The sequence below is a fragment of the Micromys minutus genome, assembly GCF_963924665.1.
Source record: "Micromys minutus genome assembly, chromosome: 3".
In the NCBI taxonomy this organism is placed as follows: domain Eukaryota; kingdom Metazoa; phylum Chordata; class Mammalia; order Rodentia; family Muridae; genus Micromys; species Micromys minutus.
This window is the reverse complement of record NC_137972.1, coordinates 52630142-52650678: the sequence shown is the minus strand read 5'-3', so window position 1 is coordinate 52650678 and position 20537 is coordinate 52630142. Positions and strand designations below refer to the sequence as shown.

Genomic DNA, 20537 nt, shown 5'->3' with positions numbered 1-20537 from the left:
GAAACAAACGAAAGAGGACATAGGAAGACCGCAAGACCTCTCATGGATTAGGTTAATATGTAAATGGCCATGCTACCAAAAGCAACCTACAGATTCAGTGCAGTCCCCATCAAAATTCCAATGTCATTCCTTGAGGAAATAAAAATAAAAAATTCATGAAAGCACCAATGAGCCAAAGAAATCCTTAGAGAAAAGAAGAATACTAAAGGAATCCTCACCTCTGACTTCGAGTGATACTACAGGGCCACAGTAATAAAATCATCATGGTGCTGGCATGAACACAGAGAAGTAGAACAGCGCAGTGGCTCTCAACGTACCTAGCACCGCGGCCCTTTGACATCGTCCCTCATGCTGTGCTGACCCCCAGCCACAAAATTACTGTGTTGCATAACTGTAATTTTGATACTCTAATGAATCTGATATGTGACCCCTAAGGGGTCACAAACCATAGGTTGAGAACCACTGGGATAGAGTATCTACATGGAAACCACCAGCTACAGCCTCAAGTTCTTCAGCCAAGATGCCAAAAGTACACATTGGCAAGACAGCGGCCTGAACAGAAGGCAGTGCTGAGAAAACTGGATTTTTATAGGTGAGGTGAATGAAACTAGACCCCCATCGCTCCCTTTGTACAAAGTCAACTCCAAATATCCCAATCTTCTTAAGACTCTAAACTCTGCAACTAATATAGGAAAAATCATTCAAAAATATAGGCATAGGTCAAGACTTTCTGACCAGAAGTCCAGTCACTCAGAAAATAAGTCCAACAGTCAGACCCCATAGATCAAAACATTGTGCAGCAAAGGAAACCATTAAATGAGTTAAGGGACAGCCTATAAGGTGGGAGAAAATGTTTGTCAGCTTTACATTTGATTACTATAAAGAAGTAAAAAAAAATCTTAAAAATTAAAAAGACTCAAGTAACCCAATTAAAAATGGCCTCTGGATCTGAACCAATAATTTTCAAAGTAAACAGTATTGTCAGGGCAGTGGTACCACACATCTTTAATCCCAGCAATCAAGAGGCAGAGGTAGATGGAACTCTGAGTTCAAGGCCAGCTGGGTCTACAAAGTGAGGTGCAGGGCAGCCACTTTGCAGAGAAACCCTGTCTTGAAAACAAGCCAGCAAACAAACAAACAAAGGTAACGGCCAGTAATGTTCACCATCATTTACTACTGAGGAAATGCATATTGAAGGTTTCTGAGATTCCATCTCTCCCTGTCAGAATTCCTACTATAAAGTAACAAATACTGGCAAGGGTATAGAAATGGAAACAGCTCATTCACTGTGGGAGGTAAACCGATGTACCCACTCAGTGCAGAAGTTCCCCCTAGAACCAAACTCTAGAACAACCACGTGACCCAGGCATGCTGTTCTGGAAATATACCCATAGGGCTGGGATTGAGCCGGAAGCTTCCTCCCCATTCCCATCATGATGAAATGTGCTCTGCAGGTGAGGCGAATTGTCAGCAACAGTTTTATTCACACAGCCAGCTTGTCACTGGGGCAGTGGTGGCTGTTGCCTCCTAAATAATTACATTTGTGTCGCTGGTTTAGTGCTGCTCTCTGGTGAGAGATGCTTCTTTCTGCAGTAATTACAGAGACTCGTGACTGGGCAAAGTGCTGAGAATAAGACTGCTGGTTGCTCAGTCAAAATTTGACATCCTACGACCCCTCCCACGGCTCAGGGAAGATTGTGGAAGAAAGGGCAGAACGGAAGGAATGTAAGGGCCAGAGGATGAGGAGAGTTTCTTGGAATGCTGGAGCCTTCTGGGCATGGTATGGCTGTAGCACTCTTGAATGCACAGAAGCTGTGATGACCTGTACTAGAGTTGGACAAGATTGAGCCAATCAGCCTCTGCTGATGGAGGGGCGGAGCTCACAAGCCCCACCCCTCTCTGAGAATCTGAACAAAATTGGTGAGAGAGAGAGAAACATTTTCTTCAGTGGTATAGCCCACCATTTATTTCTGTAAATAACTTCTCACTCACGCTCCTGTAAGTAACACTAATGAAACTCTAACCATACACCGCACACACGCACGCACGCACGCACGCACGCACACACGCAGTAGAAGACAGACTAGCAGGGAAGGGAGGGAGATCAGTGGGGATAAAAGAGGGCAAGAAAGGGTAATTAGATAAAATTTTAATAATGAAGCCCATTTTAATTTGTGATTAACATATGCTAATATAAATAATATACTAAAACTAAGTTATGGCCCATGTCATTCAGATGATACTACTAGGCAGTGTCATTGAAAATGTGCCATTTTTTGTAAAGGCACAAATGCAGAGTGGGGTCAATCTTCTCTATACCTCCTCCCCAGACCTCCGGTTCTGTAGGACATAAGAGGAGCTCCTGGAAATAGCATGTCACGTGCATGCCATGTTTTTTGGGGGTGAGAGACCAATTTTCCTTCATCCTTGAGGATATTTAAAAGTCACCATGTCTGCCTGGAATCTCTTACTCTGTTTCTTTAAATCACTCCATTTTCTTTTCCTTTAACCTTTCTGGGCTGGCCCTGAAGAACTCCTAGCAACAAGCTAGAAGAAAGTCAGCCAGAGGCAGGCTGAGCATCCCTTGGCCTCCCTCCCAGCTGGCTGGAAACCTGCCACCCTTATTTCTGCCTTCTTTGGCTGCTGCTGCTCACATGCTGGAAGACCCAGCTGACTCCTGGCCAGGGTGCTTCAGGCTACCCCAGTGTCTCAGTGTAGAGCAATGTGACAAGCTCTGCCTAACTGAGCTGTGTGTGTTCTAGAGGGTATGACCTCCTGCCTTCGTGATCTGTCTGTACTGACTTTCCCTAAGGTTGTATACCAGAGAAGGCAGATGTTGAGTCCCCAGCCCCTATGAAGCAAAAGCAAAAGCAGCATCCCAATAGTGGTACATCTTAAGGAGGCACTTGTTTGCTGACGAACCTGGTCCACAAATACTTTCAGAGGCCTCGAGACCTCTGAAAAGCATCCAGAACAACTCGACACTGTGGGCCAGTTGACAGTAGTGATAGGGAACAGTTGATGGCTTCCAGCTCCTCCTGCGCTACTAGGCCAGGATTTTGAAGCTGTGTGGTAAGTAGACTTCACATACTGTGGCCTTATGTGTAAAGCTACATGGGTAACTTTTCATTGTCTAACTTGACTGCAATAACAAAGGAACACAAACATGCTTGTGTTCACCAGGACTGCATTTCAGGCCTTCTGTAGAACTTATATGTGTTCCTTACAGCTCCCCTTCACATGTGTATTCTAGGCCTGGCACACCCAGGTGGGTGAACGCTGAGCAAAACACAGAGAACTCTCCCAAAGCACAGGTCTCAGAGTGGGGGTTGGCTCGCAGGGACTCCAGCATCCTCAAACACAGTTTCTAGAAGGTGTTCCATGGATAGCCTATGCCCTTGCAGCCCCTGGCCCTGTGCTGTTGTCCTTGTGTTTGTCCCTAAATCTGTTTCCAATCACTCGCCATAAAAATATGCAGGTTAACTTTCAATCCATAGCATACTTGAAACTCTGTGGAAGTGTGGGAAGCTATGTTCAAAAAGACGGTCTTCTAGGAATGAGAAGACATCCCTGTGGGTAATGTGCTTGCTGTGCAATTAAAGGGAGCTAAGTCTGGTCCCCAGAAACCAGGCAGAAGAGGTGGTGGCATGCACATGAAATCCCAGCTCTGTGGACGCAGAGATCCATGGATCCATGAGGCTGGCCTACTTGGTGACTTCTAGTGTAATAACCCAATGTCCAAAACCAGTGGCAGAGAGGATGTCCTCTGGTCTTCATATATGCCTAAACATATGTGTCCATGAACATGCACACAAACCCATTCTTTCTCTTGTCTGTTGATTCATAGTTGAGATTGCATTAAGACTGCAGACAGGTACAGCATGACACTCAGAAAGAGACCAAAAGTCTCTCCGCATAGTAAAGCCCCATGTAAGAGGCTAACCAAGAGGAAGATACCAGTCTTGACTACGTGGGAGGCATAGCAACTACAGCCAGAGGGAAGCAGAGCCAAGGAGTCTACTTGGAGGCACAAGGTTGGAAAGGCACGAGAGACAAAAAGACCTCTGGATGGACAGGAGAAGGGTGAGAGAGCGCTCTCAGCATTTGAGAGCCGGGGTGGGGGGTGGGGTAAGTCTCTTGAAGTAGCCAAAAGTTGGAGCCCATGTCTGACAAGGAGCAGAAGAACAAAGGGACAAGAAGAGAGGAAAAATATCCAGAGACCCTTCTGAGACTTCCCTCGCTGGAATCTGAATGTTGGGAAACTTCACCTCAACACTTCCTGATCACTCATCTGGACTCACCTGTTCCTGGCTGGCAATTGTATAAATGCATATCCTAATGTTCTATCTTCACTGTTTGTGTGTGTGTGTGTGTGTGTGTGTGTGTGTGTGTGTGTGTGCAAATGTAGCAGCTAAAGTTCAATACTGGATGCTTTTTTTATAACTGCCCCATAGTTCTGAAAGCGCTCCCACCGAACCTTGGCCTCACTGACTGGCTAGTCTGGATGGCCAGTGGGATCCAGGCAGAACATTCCGGTGCTACCTACAATTCTGGTTTGCAATTACAGATATGTGTTGGCATGCCTGGATTTTTACATGGGTCTTGGGGAGCTGAACTTAGATTCTTATGCTTGCACAGCAAGTGTTGTAACCACCAAGACATCTCCCTTCACTGTTTAATGGCTCCTCTTGCTGTCTGGAGACATGTGAGCCATGCAGAGTGGGGCTCTTTACTCTGGAACTCTAGACCTTAGATACGTAAGTGTGTGCTGTGGTCAGGTCCAGTGCCTCACTCTGAAATGACCCTGGACTCTTCCTAACAGATACCAAACGTATCCCTGTCAGAGCTGTGACAACTAGACATGCCTCCTAATGTTGACAAATGTCTCTGGAGAGGACAAAAATCAGTGCTGTAGAGTACAAGATGAGGGAAAATGATTGGAAAAGACTCTTTGGACCAATTCAAGTACAGACACAGTTCAATAGGCAGCAAATATATCATCCTGAGGCAAATACTCAGGCCGTTTGGGAGAGAACTTTCTGGTCTCTATGGAGAGACCCAGGTGAACATATTTGTTATTGACCACTGCTATCCCCTCTACTGTGAACCAAGGCACTGCCACTTTGAATCTTTGTGTTCTTTTGGGCAATCGAAATGCTTTTGAAGTTTAGATCTTTTAGTGCTTTGAAAATACCATGAAGTTTGAAGATCAGATAACTGTGCTGTTATTGATATTGTTTTATTAATAACTAAAGGTATCTATGTAGGCATTGTCCTCAAGAGCTTATAGGAAAAAAGAAGGCTTGGGAGTCTTTAGATATCACAGAACATTCTTTGGTTTCATTGGGACAAAGATACTTTAATGCTCAACTCACATTTGGATTGCAGGAAACATTTGGTTTTGCCTAGAATTGTTTTCAAATAAAAATGTTAGGCCTCTTTTCCAAGTTAAGAGACCACATAAAAAATTCCATACTTTTGTCTTTTATTTATTTATTTTTGAGAATTCCAGTTGTGGAATGGTGGGTGCATGTTTGTGTACAACTATTATCACCACAAAAGAAGAGTGTCTGGGCACATGGGCCAGACTATCACAGTTCCTACCTCTACCAACCATCTCCCTGACACTGAGATATTATTTTTATTTTTTTTTAGTGTGTGCATATGTATTTGTATATGATGTGTATGCTTCTCTAGGTGTGCACTGAAGTTCATCTGTATGAATGTGGTGTGCACATGCCACATGGTATGTGTTGGTGAGGGGACAACCTTAGGTGTTGGTTCTCAACTTCCATCTTGTGTGGAGACAGAGTCTCTATCTTGTCCTTCCTCTGAGTACAACAGGCTATGTGGATCGTATGTTTCTAAGCATTCTCTTTCCTTCACTTCCCACCTCCTAGTAGGGGTGCTGAGGTTACATATGCTTAGTCATGATGTCCAGTTCCTATGTAGGCTCTGGGGATTTGAATTCATGTCCTCATGCTTGCATTGCAAACACATATTCACTTAGTTTTCTCCCTATCCTCAAGATACAACCTTCTTCTGGCACCTAAATCATCCTATGAATTATTAGCCCCTGCTGATAATTACTTTTTTATCTATCAAAGGGAAATCAAAGTGACTCACAGAATGCAGAACTCAGGGAACTGGGCATTGGGTGAGAACCTATGCTTTTCAGCAGTAGACCTGGAAGGTAGTTTCCTGTCCCATTTCTTTGCTGCTCCTACACTGAAGGCATCACAGATTCCCCAGGACAGTACCTCAGACCATTCTCCTGTGATCCACACGTACTCGCAGGGCTGTAGGCTGCAGCTCTCACGGTCTGGAGGCCGTTGGTCTGAATCACAATGTGCACTGTGCACCTCACCTTGGTCTTCCGCCACACACACCACCCGCCGGTACCGGGAGCCTTCTCCACATGTCTTGGTGCACTGCAAGAGACAAATGGGGGTGGGTGAGACTAAGCCTCACACTGCTTCAACCTCTCATTCTTGCAATTTGATCACTTAGCTAGACAGCTGGTAAAGTGTGAGATCCCTAGGTGTTGACTGTTTCTATCTAGGCACCTGACAACTTTGTCCCTAGAATAGGGGTGGTTTTCCCATGCATGTCTGTCTGAATGAGGAAATGAAAGGGTGAATAAGGACTGGATGAGGCTTTCAAAGTCTTTTTTTTTTTTTTTTTTTTTAATTCAACACTCACTAAAAAACTGGATCCATGGCCAGAGATGTAGCATAGTGATGGAGCACTTGCTTAGCCTGTGTAAAACTCTATTATTGAAGAAAAAAATAGGAAGGACAGGGGAAAGAGAAATTGAGAAAGGGAGAACGATAAACATATGAAGGAGAAAGAGGGGGAGGAACAGGAACGAGAATACAAGAAGAAAGTAAGTTAGAAGGGGAGACAGAAGGAAACACCAGGCACAGTGAAGAAGAGGAGAAGAAGGAAGAGGAGGAGGAGAAGGAAGGGAAAGAGAAGAAGAGTGGAGGAGAAGCGAGAGGAAGAAAGGGAAGGGGAGAGAAAGGGAGGGAAGGGAAGGAAAGGAAAGGGAAGGAAAGGGAAGGGAAGGGAAGGGAGGGAAGGGAAGGGAAGGGAAGGGAAGGGAAGGGAAGGGAAGGGAAGGGAAGGAAAGGGAAGGGAAGGGAAGGGAAGGGAAGGGAAGGGAAGGGAAGGGAAGGGAAGGGAAGGGAAGGGAAGGGAAGGAAAGGGAAGGGAAGGGAAGGGAAGGAAAGGGAAGGGAAGGGAAGGGAAGGGAGGGAAGGGAAGGGAAGGGAAGGGAAGGAAAGGGAAGGGAAGGGAAGGGAAGGAAAGGGAAGGGAAGGGAAGAGAAGGGAAGGGAAGGGAAGGGAAGGGAAGGGAAGGGAGGGAAGGGAAGGGAAGGGAAGGAAAGGGAAGGGAAGGGAAGGGAAGGAAAGGGAAGGGAAGGGAAGAGAAGGGAAGGGAAGGGAAGGGAAGGAAAGGGAAGGGAAGGGAAGGGAAGGGAAGGGAGGGAAGGGAAGGGAAGGGAAGGGAAGGGAAAGAAGGAAGGGAAGGGAAGGGAAAGAAGGAAGGGAAGGGAAGGGAAGGGAAGGGAAGGGAAGCCTGACCTCTGGCAGGTGACTTGCTCTTAGCTGTAGTTTCTCAGCAAATATTCACCCAGTTAAAACTGAAAGTAGGCCCTGATGGACAAGGGTGGCCATTAACAGGACTTCCCTCACTTCCAAGAAGGAGCTGTTCGAGCAGGAAGAAAGGACAGTAAGGGGACATCTGGGCAGTGTGAAGGGCAGAGGCTAACATCTCCAAGTCGTAGTTGATGAACCTGGAACAGTTAGAGCCTAAGCTGCCCTGCCACACCTAATTACTTCCATGATCCAGCAAAGGGATACAGAACACATTGAATAGTTCCTTCCAACAGCAAACTCCACTTGGAAGGTAGACTTCTGTTATCTGCTTGGTCACCAAAGCCTATCCAAAGCTTTGCTGTCACTTGACATTCTAAGTGCGGGCTAACTCAGAAAGCTGCAGGGGAGAGGCTGATGTCTCTGCTGTGAGAGTTGCTGAGTCGTTTGCCCAGACATTGGAGTCTGTTGCTCTGGATTATAGAACATCAGCAAGCTTTAGGCATGTTGTCAGCATTCTTCCCTTCAGAACTCCTCATTTTAAGCTCTGCAGGGAGAGCCACAGAACCCTCTTTTTTTTTATGCACAATGGTAGTGTCTTATTTACTTTCTATTGCTGTGATGAAACACCATTTCCAAAACCATTAGGAAAGAGTTTCTTTTGCTAACACGTCTACATCACTGTTCATCATTGAAAGCAGTCAGGACAGGAACTCATACAGGACAGGAACCTGGAGGCAGGAGCTGATGTAGAGGCCAGTGAGGCAAGCTGCTTTACTGGCTTACATCCCGTGGCTTACTCAGCCTGCTATTTTTTTTTTAAGAACTCAAGACCACCAGCTCAGGGTGGTCCCACAATGGGCAGGGTCCTCTCCCATCAATCACTAATTAAGAAAATGCTCACAGCCTAATATGATGAATGCATTTTCTCAACTGAGGTTCCTTCCTCTCAGATGACTCTAGCCATGTCAAGTTGACATAAAAGTAGCCAGCACAAGCAGAAATTCTCTTTTATCTGCTTTGCCTCAAAGGCATTTGAGTTTGAGACACAGCTTCACGCTGAAATGTCTTCCCCAATGTACCCTCTATCTATTATATGTGTGTATGACTTAATAAAAGGGGACACAATAATACACGGGCTAGGAGATGGCCCAGTGGTAAACACATTTGGCATCAAGCTTGAAGACCTGAATTTGAATTCTCAGAACCTATGTAAAAGCTGGAGGAATAGTGTGAGTATCTGTAATCCCATCACCCCTGTGGGGGAAATGAGAAATGGGACAGGAAGATCCTGGGAGCTACAGACAGCAGAGAACAACTCAGGTTTCTCTCTCAGAAGATGCTTGTCTTCATATGTGTGTGACTCCCAAATACTCTTATTCATATACATGAATGCACACATGTACACACACACAGGCACATGCATCAATAATGGAAAAAGAAAGAACCATATCTTAAACCTACCACTTAACTATCTTAAAATGTCGATTCAATGACCCTGAGTGCAAGGTTGTGCAGCCGTTGCTACAATCTAGTTGACAGAACATTTTCATCACTCCAGTCTGACTCCATGAGGCAGTCATTCATCTTGCTTCCCTCTCCAAGACCCTAGCAACTGACCATGCTTGCTGTATCCACTTATTTGCTTGTTCTAGGGACTTCACATTCAGAGGCCCACCCAGTATGTGCCATTTCTGCTAGGCTTCTCTCACTTAGCACAGTGTTTCCTAAGTTCTTCCAAGTTGGAGTATGTCTCCATATGCCATTACTCTTTATGGCTGGGTGATAGTCCATTCATTCATCTGTTAATGAGCATGTGGTGGTTTCCCTTTGAGCTATTTGAGCTATTACGGACATTCAGACAACAGTTTGAACACTTGATCTCAATTCAAGTGAGTCTGTTCCTAGCAATGAAGTTGTCAGAGCATATGATAGCGCCCTCAGACTTTCACAAGTCATTGTTCTTTTAGGAAGCAAAAGATAGATGCTAGGTCATCCCATTAGCTTTAGCATTGGATTCTGAAAAGTCTAGCTGCTTGGAAGCACACTTTCGTAGCTGGCATGTCACCAATCTATTTCTAGAGGTACAAATATGACCTGAAGACACGGTTTGGTGAGAAGACTCCAAAGCACTCTAAACTAGGGGAAGCACCCAAACCTGGCTCCCTGGGCCAAGCTTTAGGATTTGGAGTTTTTGGTTTCCCTTGAGTAAACTGGCAACTAATAAGGAGTTATAATGTTTTGACAAATGTTAAAAACCACACAGACCTCTGAAGAAGGAATCTTTACTCACAGAAAAAAAAATTCTTGGGAAATTAGGACTTAGGAACATTAAAATCATAGCTAAACCTAAACTATGTCCTGTATGACTAAGTCCATTCTCACTAATCTGTAAGGCTTGAATCAGTGTCAATAAGTAATAGCTCCCTGCAGAAATATCTGGTTCTTCAACAGTTTCTGCTCGTTAAGTATTTTCTTCCTGTCTTGAAGAATAGTTAACTCTTATAAAAACTGTTTTGATAGGGGCTAGGAATTGCACTGAGAAAACTTACCCAGAATAAAACCTTCTGGGAAATTAAAACTTAAACCAGGTAAATAATTGACTTCTTTCATGCTCTGAAAACCACGTGACTAAGGTTTTTCTCTTGGAAACTTAAGTCTTAGCAAAGTCATGGGAGAAAGTAAATCCAGCCCGTGCTACTGGGGTGCTTCAGGTTTGGCAAATGATGTCTTCCCTGTTCTCAATAATCTACAGCACCTTTTATTCTGGAATATTATCTACACCCTTCTTAAAAAGTAGAAGGGTCACACAACCTCATTTTTGCAGAAAGTTTTCTTGGTTTTCATTAAGGCTTTCTGAATTAACAAAGCAACACCCAAATAAATGGCTAGGTCACAGCGTTGGCCTCCGTGTATCTCAGCACCTGTTAGATGCAGAGAAGAAATCGCTAGCACATCCATTGTCCTGCAGGATGCATGCCTTCCCGGGTACTAAAACTAACTGGAAATAATTTTCAAATCCGGAGGGTGAGGAGGACCTAAAATAAATTACTAAGGCTCTGTTTTCTTCCAACATGCTGATTGGCTTTAGGTTGATGGTCTAAATAGTAACAGGTGGTTCAATGCAATCCTTAGACATTGTAATAAAGTTGTTGTTCATCTTGAAACACATATCTTGTCACAATTTCCTAACCATGGGAAAAAGAAAAACCACTGGACATTCACAGGTTTTACCTTTTAAAGGTTGTTTATCCCAAGGATGACAGAATTTGTCATTTCTGATGGTAGATTACGGTTGTTGGGAAGCATATGGACAGATGAATCTCAGACCCAACTGGGGAAATTGATAGCACTGAGATGCTTTTGCTGTTTTTTTTTTTTTTTTTTTTTTTTTTTTTTTTTAATGTCCCAAGGAAAGGTAAAGACAAATGGATTCATCTATTGCTGTCTAAAAGAAAGAAAAAGTGGCCATTCCTATGGAAAAGGGAGGCAGAGACACTACTGTGAAGGTATTCTTTAACCATTAAGTCATTCACCTGACTCACATTTGCAATGCGCACAAGTCTGTGTTGTGAATTAGAAGTCAGCTTAATGATTTCTAACTCTTTCTGTCCTTGCTTGACAGCCAGGGAGCCAGTCACTCTCAGCTTGGAGTCTCACATGTCCCTTAGGTAACCACTGAGACTTAATCCTAAGGGTCCCCTTTGTAATCATGTAAGCCATCGTGGATTCCAGAATAGATAAGGTTATGGAGATAGAAGCCGTGTAGTAGGAAAGAGAAAGGAGTTGGCGTCCTAATGATGCTGAAGGGTGTGCATGGCAGCTGATGAAAAGGAATGACGGAGCAAGTGAGTTACCAGGGCCAGAAAGGGAAGGACTATCTCAAGATTTAGTAAAGATGGAGCTGAGCAGCTACAGCCTGTATAAGGGTGAGGATTACGGTGGGTAGGATTTGGACCTCAGTTCTTCTTGCCTTATCACTTCTCAGGATGGTGGGGCCTGAAACCAAGGTCTTCCTACCGTAACCAAGCACTCTAAGCTCCGCCACCGAGTTTATTACCTGATCAGCACCCTTTTGGACAGGGTCTCCCTATGTAGGTCTAGCTGGCTTCACACTCACCACCTCCTGCCTTCTCATTGCTGGGGTTGTGGGCATATGCCACCATGACACTTAGACTCAGGTAAAGGCTTTTACATGATAGGAATTGAGGTTTGGAGATTTAAAGACAAAACAAAACCCTCAAACCCCAAATGCGCCTAATGTCCAACACCTGGTACTTTTCAGGTGACTGATACAGTGGAGGAGAGAATGGGTAATAAAGGGTTAAGGTCTAACTCTGAATACACCAAGGCCTCTCCACTCCCTGCTGTAAACACCATGAGAATTTTATCGTTCAACTGACCAAAGAATTGCTGCTCAGTCCAATTGTTCTTAGGAGATGAACTCGGGAATCACTCTACAGCTGAGTACAAGAAATGCTCTTAAACTTGAAATATGCTCTGAAGGGGCCCCAATTCCTGTTCTGGGCCAAACGGCAACAGATCGGGCAGTTCTACAAAGTCACAGCATGTTCATGGCCCTGTGACAAGAAAACACAGCAGCTGCTCTTCCAGAAAGAACATTTGCTAACTGATCCAGAAGAGGCTGGAATGTCTTTATTCTTCCGTTAAAGACGCAGGCATTGACCGTACCCCAACCCCTTCACCCCCACCATCTTTTGTCCCTCCATTCATAAATTCAAAGATTCAAGGGTATCTCACATGCTGTAGGTACTATGCTAGATGCTGGGAAATATCTGTAAAATGAAATCCCCATCTTAAATAGCTGCCAGTCTTTCTCACTGGTACAGCCACAGGCATCACTGAGCAAACTGGCACTAACACCAGGGCCTTCCTTCCGTCCTGATGTCAGAGCTACCCAACTGCACAGAGAATCTTGGTTTTAGAAGCAAGTGCAAGTTGCATCCCAGGAAAGTGAGTAATACATTGAAACCAACTCTCCAAGACGAGGCTTGTGGCACCTCTATAAAGAACTGAAGTAATTCAGGCAAGAGCCATTCTGATGGAACCAAGGATAGAGACTCTCACAGTTTGTGTTCTAGAGTTCAGGGCCCTGGGTCTCAAACTCTTGCCTTACATGACAGAGCTCTGATGGATTAGCCCATCTCAGCCTATTGTTTCCTTGAAACAAATGGGATAAAACAAGATTACATCAAAGAGTTAAGGAAATAGTTCAATAGGTCACTTCATGCAAAAATACTTATCAAATGCCTTGTTCATTGCTTAGTAAATGCTGAATTCTATTATGTTTGGTATCGGCAGTGTGAAGCCTCTGAACTAGACAGTTCCAAAGGAAGCTATTCACATTGTACCCAATAGGAAAAGTTCTCCCTGGGATTATGCAGTTCACAATCTTTGTGGCTGTAGGAAATCTCCCCAATAATTATCTCAGGGTGAACACATGAAAGTTGTGCTTAGTAGAGATTGCCTGGTTGTTTCTTAATTGGAGAAGGGTGTCATTTGCTCATGGGCCTAGTAAAGAATGTACCATGGTAACTAATTAACTAGCACTTAAGGTGTCACCACCCTTAAGCAATGTGTCTCTAGAGCATAAGCCTGTGCAGGGATGAGATGAGGTCAAATGGTGTGAGAGGTTGTGAGAAGAGAGCAGAGGTAGACAGGAAGAGAGAAAGTGATGCAGGGGAGGGTGGGAGGTGCTGCACTGTGCAGTGAGTACCACCTTACTGTTTAATGAGAACATCTTTGGTAATGTAATCTTCCTGCAGGCCAGTGTGAATGAGACACAGCATTCTGCTGTGGTTATTTAAGATGGCTGCCCTAAGGTTTTCAGCCTCCCTTTTATGCCTTGGTGCTGTGAGAACATCTCTAGTAGGCTCCTACTGTGCCTTGCACAAGGGTTTGATGTGACCTATTTCTCCTCTGCTGCCTTGAACTTTACTCTCTCTCTCTCACCAGTGTGGTTCTTCTTCAAACTCTTCCTTGGGAGAAAGCACATTAGCAGAAAAGGGTAAGTGCTAGAACCTGTTTGTTTTCTTGTTTTGTTTTTTAATCATTTACAGAGCCTATTCTCTTTATAACTATGGTTAAGCTCTGCTGAATTTACTATATACAAACCCCATCAGGCCATCTCCTCAAGCCATTGTCTTCCTCTTCCTCTTCTTCCTCTTCTTCCTCCCCCTTTGAGACAAGGTCTCATAATGTTCCCTTGGCTGGCCTGGAACTCCTACAGATCTACTGCTTCCTCTTCCTGAGTGCTGGAACTAAAGACATGCGTCACCATGCGCAAGTCTTTCTATATGAGGCTTGATAGCAATATTTGAGGAAGGATTTCAAAAGACCCACCTGCATAGCCCTTGCAAAGACAGAAGCTTCGGAGCACATTTCTTGTGTGCTTTTCTACCTTATGGGATTCGGAAGGAACTGGGGATGGAGCTTGGATGCTCATGACTGTCTCCTGGACTCTCAAATGCTGGCTATAGCATAGCAGTTAGCTTTGCCTTATCTATGAGTACTTTCTCACTTCTTGATCTTTGGGACAGAGACACGGTTGAGTATGGTGTGAAGAGTGAGGTGGAGAAGATGGGCAGGGATGAGTCTGAAGTCAGAATTCTAAAGACAGCTGCAAGTCTCAGTGAGTCAGGAGATGAGGTAACCTCTTCGTTATCTGACACAGCCCGTCCTGAGACTGCAGAGGGCAGATTAGTGTCCTTTCCAACTTCCTCAAAACAGCTCTCCAAAAACACTACCATCCCCATCCTACAGATGATAAGCAAAGACTCAGAGATATATGAATTCTTGCTCCAAGTCATGTGGCTATTGCTGGCACGTCTGAGAGGGAGGCCACGGAGATATTATTCTAAGCATACAAGTTTCTGATACTCTGTCTGGCTCAAGTTCAACTGATCTTAAACTTAACTGCCTTAGGTATTGTTCCCAATACTATCTGACAGAAGCAAGCAAAGTCTAGAAGGAAAACAAGCAACATGATCTAGCAGATGGAGAAGGAAGCATTCCTAAAGAGAAGATCCACTGTAGTAAGGAATGGATCAGTCCCCAGGAAAGGACCAAGGAGAGCAGGGCTGGGAGGCCAATCCCAGGGGAGCAGAATACAGTAGACAATCATAAAGATGAAAGAGACCAAACAGGGTCACACGTGGCTTCCTCAAGCTGCTAGATGTGAGACCCTTGGACACCTGGCAAAGTCTGTCTGAACCTTAGTTTTACCACCTGATAAAGGGGTTAATAATCATTCTCACCTCATCTAGTTGTCCAAAAGATAAAAGGAGATGATGGGCAGACAACTCCCAGCACAGCACCAAGTGCAGAACAATCACCCTCAAACCATGCTGCTTTGGGTTGTGACCAGTCTCAGTGGTCCTTCATCTTCCCTCTTCTGCAGCCTGCACATTTTATGTCATTCCGGGGTCAGCAGATCTGATTTACTTTCTAATTCTGTCCTACTTTTTCTCTAACTCAGCGTTCTGTTCTGGAAACAGGGGTTACTTCCCCCTAATGTCTTATACCACCCCTACTCCTCCCCTGAGCAACTAGACTTTCCAGTACAGACACCTAAATGTCTGCTAAAGTCAAGCATTAACTTGAGGAGTAGAGGAAAAATAAGTCCAGCCTATTTCTGCATTAACTCGACAGTTCCTTCAGACTCTACCAACTGTGGAAACTACTGGAAATTCTACCCTAATTGCTGAGTGTTTCAGCCGAGAGCTCATTTTTCTCTCCCTAACAGTCAATGGCACAGGAAAGGAAACACACAGACTAAGCTTTACCTCACATCCTTGCAGGTTATAGATATTCAAATTAACACAGGATAACCAAATCCAAACACATGTTACAATATTTCTCCCATCCTCTCCTCTCCTGTGAAAGCTGTGCCTATGCTTATACGCTTGGCCAGAGGCATGTCAAAGCTTTTATTTTTTTCCTTCCCTTTTCAGTGAACTCAGCTCCGGAATATTGAAGGACACAGGGAGAGACGCAAACAGGAATGGCCTAGAGCCTGACAGCAAATGTTTTGGGAAGGAGCCAGCAATGCCACTGTGTTCAATGGCTTTGCTGGCTCCATAGGGTGCGGATCTGATGCTGACAAGGGGGTGGAGCGACACGCAGGCTGGTGTGCACTTACTTCATGGCTCTACTTACTTGTTGCCATTGCTCTGCCCTCCAAGTGTAGAGAGGACATGGTGAGGCTTGGCAGACACGCTCCGACTCTGGTCTGCTGTGTGAGCTGCACTCACTCTCTCGGGCTGTTTTGTGTGTCCCGATCTGACAGCCCACATGCCTCTGCTGCACGCCTTGGCCACAGGACACAGAGCACTGAGAAGACACAGGATGTAAGTAGGCACTTGGGCTCCTTCTGGAGGGCGGGAAGGGGTGGGTCACGGAGGAGGGCAATGCTCTCTTAATCCAATGATTTTTCCCAGCAGTCAGAATGCTTTCTCAGTTCCAAGGAGGGGGACACCAAGGCAAGGTCTAAAAGCTGGAAACTTTTTGCCAGTGCTGGGCAGGGAGCAGGAGCCACAAGTGGGGAGGAACCAAAGCTTTCAGTGGATGACAGAGGGTGGAGAGATTGTGGGGAAACAGTCCAGAAGTAATGTTGCCACATTGAAACAGACAAACAAAAAACTGTGCATGCCTTCCGTCCTGGAAGAGGGATGGTTTGTGAGCACTGGGAGATAGAGTTCTATAGTCTAACCACAGAGAGCAAACATTGACAATTAAAGCCATATAAGCAGAATGACTTCCTCGTGACCCTCTATTTTTCTAGTTTCTATTCCTAGAGACAGAACATTGCTTTGCTTGTTGTTTGTTTGTTTAAATCATGGAATTCACTTAACTATCTAGGCCTCCTTATAATCTCAAATGAGTAGATGAAGAGTAAAAGCTAATAAGGAAAAATAATTTCCTCAGGCTTAATGTTTTTCAGTCCTCGCAAAATCTCATTAATCACAATGAAACATTTTGTTGACCAAGTTGCAAAACACCAATTAACTTTCCCCTAAATTAATTTTTAAATGGTTTCCTCATTGTTGGTTGCATAATCTCACTTATGGGTAAGCCAAGAATTATTGTCTTTATTAAGGTTTTAGCAGTCAGAAACCAAAGGCAACCTTTGATTAGAAAGAGCTGCATAATACTGCACTTGGTTATTAAAGGTTATTAGCAATTTGGGGGGGGCATAAATCAGTCTCTATTAATTTTCCTGGTGTTGAGAAACAACATTATCAGACATTCATGCCATGTAGTCAAGAAGAGGTCTTCTTTTAAAACAGAAAAGAAGACCTCTTGTGTTATGATTGCACGCTTGTCCAATTTACTCGTAGGAAAATTCAAGGTGCTCTGTGAAAGATGGAAATTCTGTCAAGAAGTATGTAAACCCAAGGGCATGATTCTGCAGCTTAGGAGGCAGCTTGGGAAATCCTATTGTTTCAGAGAAATCTATGCTGGGGAAGGAGCTGTAGCTCACATCAAAGGGAGCGGAAGACAATGCTTCGTCCCCATGTTGTTGCTATTGTTTGGGTTTAATTGGATTAATTGAATTGAATAAGTTTGTGACCCACAAGAAACGAGACTTTAAAGTCATTATGTTCTGGGAAGGATAAGGGGAGGACTCTTAAATACCATGGATGGCTTTGTCTCCAAACAACAGCCACTTAATGCTCACAGGGTCTATGTGAGTTATATTTTACACTGGCTGCGCTGGAGAAAGACTGGAGTAGAGTTGCCCAGCAAATGATAGAAATATGCAAATGTCATCAACAACAACCAGAGAGTTCTGGCTATTTGGAATCTGAAATCCAAGAATACATTTCTAGAACAATATGCAACAGAAATACAAAGAGAATAACAGTGTAAACACACTGGAATTTGATACAAAACTGGTAAGTTAAAAAAAAAATCACATGTTTTCACAACAGAAAGAAAAACAGGAAAGACCTTTAGAGTGTCTAGTACTAATTAGGCTTCTAGTAAATGAAAACCCTTTGTGTATGTATCGGGTGGTGGTGAAGTACATGTCTGCAGGCATGCATATGGTGTTGGGGTACATGTTTGCAGGCATGCATATGGTGGCCAATATTCAATGTTGGGTTTCTTCCCCAATCACTTTCTCTTTTTGAGAAAGTCCCTAACTGGACACAGAAGTCACAGATTCAGCTACACTGGGTAGCCAACAAGCACCAGAGATCTTCCAGGCTTTGCCTTCTTTAGAAGAGGGACTATGAGGGTATACTGTCAAATGTTGACCTGGGTGCCTGGAATATAATTTTCAGCCTCATGCTGACAGAGCATGAACTTTCCTGCTGAGCTATTTTCCTAGACAACCCCCCCAACCTCTTTTTGATGCTATCACTACTAAAAAGAAGTAGCTAATGGGCAGTGAAGGTAAGGAACTCAGAGGTGTAAGTGTCTACAGTTTTAACAATCACTTCTTACCAATGTTTCTAATTCTGCATAAGACCAATTGAAGGCACGGGAAACTTTTATCATACAATATGTTGTTCTGGATTCTGATTATCATAACACTGAAGGCAACATTGAACTAATGCTCTTATTAATTACAAGCAATTACCATGACTTAAATGAAGAGTGACGTGCAGCCGTCTTTCTGCACAGTAAATTTGTGGTGATCTCTTCTGGGAACAAGGTACGCTACAACTGAATTTCATTCTCCTGCATTGGTTCATGGAAGACAACAATTTATGTGCAGAGTCATACAGCTTTACTCGAGGAATTCTGAGAGACTTCTGCTGAATCCCTTAGAAAAATCCAGCATCAGGAAGTCCCTAGTATGACCCTGTATCTAGTTATGCTCAGTGAATTTTTTAGTTCCAAGGCAGAGAACATCTGCACTCCCTTTATTAGCTGCTCCCCCCATCACCTTAGTCGGGCCAATCTGTCTGAAAGGATGTGAAAGGGGATCTTTTTCACCGTGAACCGCAGAGCTGGAAGCTGGGCTTCATCTCTCTCAGCTCACTGCTATGCAATGCTAGAATGTAGAACTCATAGTGGAACCTGACACTTACATGTTTGGGGAATCAATATATAGCTAAAAAATTAGAAAGGATTTTTGTCACACAATTTTTTCTAGAATTATGTTGCACCATTATTTTAAAGAGGGAAATAATAATATCAATAAAATTTCTATAATTAATAACATCACCTGCTAGAAAGTCACTAAGTGCAAACCAGATGCTGAGCTCTATACAAGGGTCTCAGCCAAGTGATTCTTTGTTGTAGGAATGCTCTGTGCACTGGAGAAGTTTGGGCGTGTTTCTTTGTCTCCACTAAACCCAGTTATGGGTCCCTCAGTACAAACTATGAAAACTCTGTCTCCAGACATTGCCAGTTGTCTCATGGGGTACAAAATAACCCCCAGTTGAGTGATTAGCAGCATGCTAAGCATCTTCTATAAAATAACTTTTTATTTCCTAATAAACCTATCGAAGAGACAGTCCATAAACACGGTGAGGAACAGAGACAATCACTTTAGCTCAAGGGAAAACAAAGCACAAAATTTGAATCAAAATCAAACTTGGCAAGATGATGTGGCAAAGTCATTGTGGATTAGATTGAAACTTGACTCAAGGTTTTCAAACATGGTACTACCATGAAGCAATGTTTTATACTGTGCCAGGAAAGGTTGGAGTGAGAAGGTTATATTCAAACCATGCACCATCAATATTTATGGCTCAGATAAAACCCAAATAATCAGGAGATCAGAAATGACAAAAGCAACTGTTTCTCATCACCACATATAGGATCATCCCCTTAATGTCTCAAAGGGCACACACCATATATTTACCAGAAACACTTGAAAAACCTCCTGCAGCAAGTATCATAATCAGCTTGATTTCCTTCTACACCAAGAACAATGGGTGATTCAGAGGGTACCCTGCCAATTTCATCTCTACGTTTGCAGCAGAGATCACTTGGACCTGAAGACTTAGCTATACCACTCCCGGGCCAATACACAAATGATGTTCCAGCATATAACAAGGACACATGCTGTACTATGTTCATAGCAGCCTTATTTATAATAGCCATTTTATAATAGCTTATTAAAAGCTGAAAAGAACCCAGATGTCCTTCAACAGAATGGAATGGATACAGAAAATGTGGCACATTTACACAATGGAGTACTACTCAGCTATTAAAAGCAACTTCATGAAATTCTTAGGCAAATTGACAGAATTATAAAATATCATCCTGAGTAAGGTATCCCCGTCACAAAAGAACATACATGGTATGCACTTACTGATAAGTGGATAATAGCTCAAACACTCAGAATACCCACGATACAATTCACAGACCACATGAAGCTCAAGAAGAAAGAAGACCAAAATGTGGATGCTTCATTCCTTAGAAGAGAGAGAGAATGAAATACTCAAGGGAGGAAATTACAGGGACAAAGTGTGGAGAAGAGATCGAAGGAAAGGCCATCCAGAGACTGCACCACCTGGGGATCTATCCCACATGCAGCCACCAAGCCTAGTTACTATTGTTGATGCCAAGAAGTGCTTGCTGGCAGGAGCCTGATATGGAGGTCTCCTGAGAGATACAGAGGAGGATGCTTGCAGCTAACCATTGGACTGAGCACTGGACCCCAGAGGAGGAGTTAGAGAAAGGACTGAAGGAGCTGAAGGGGTTTGCAACCCCATAGGAAGAATAAAAATATAAACCAACCAAACTCTCCAGAGCTCCTAGGGACTAAACCACCAACCAAATGGAGGAACACATGGCTCCAGCTGCATATGTAGCAGAGGATGGCATTGTCTGGCATCAATAGGAGGAGAATCCCTTGGTCCTATGAAGGCTCAATTCCCCAGTGTAGGGGAATGCCAGGGTGGTGTGGTGGGCATGGGTATGCGGGAGGGGGAGCATCCTCATAGAAGCAGGAGGAGG

General features: G+C 43.9%; 1 protein-coding gene across 1 annotated transcript in view; it reads right to left on the bottom strand.

Moving 5' to 3' along the window:
• ADAMTS9 (ADAM metallopeptidase with thrombospondin type 1 motif 9) overlaps positions 1–20537 on the bottom strand; it is a gene marked incomplete at its 5' end in the record, with an annotated part of 164561 nt that overhangs the window by 27651 nt on the left and 116373 nt on the right. The window contains 2 exons of the mRNA XM_080913845.1: positions 6261–6431; positions 15777–15950. Of these exons, the coding sequence (XP_080769971.1) occupies positions 6261–6431; positions 15777–15950 (345 nt within the window). The remainder of the gene's footprint in view (positions 1–6260; positions 6432–15776; positions 15951–20537) is intronic.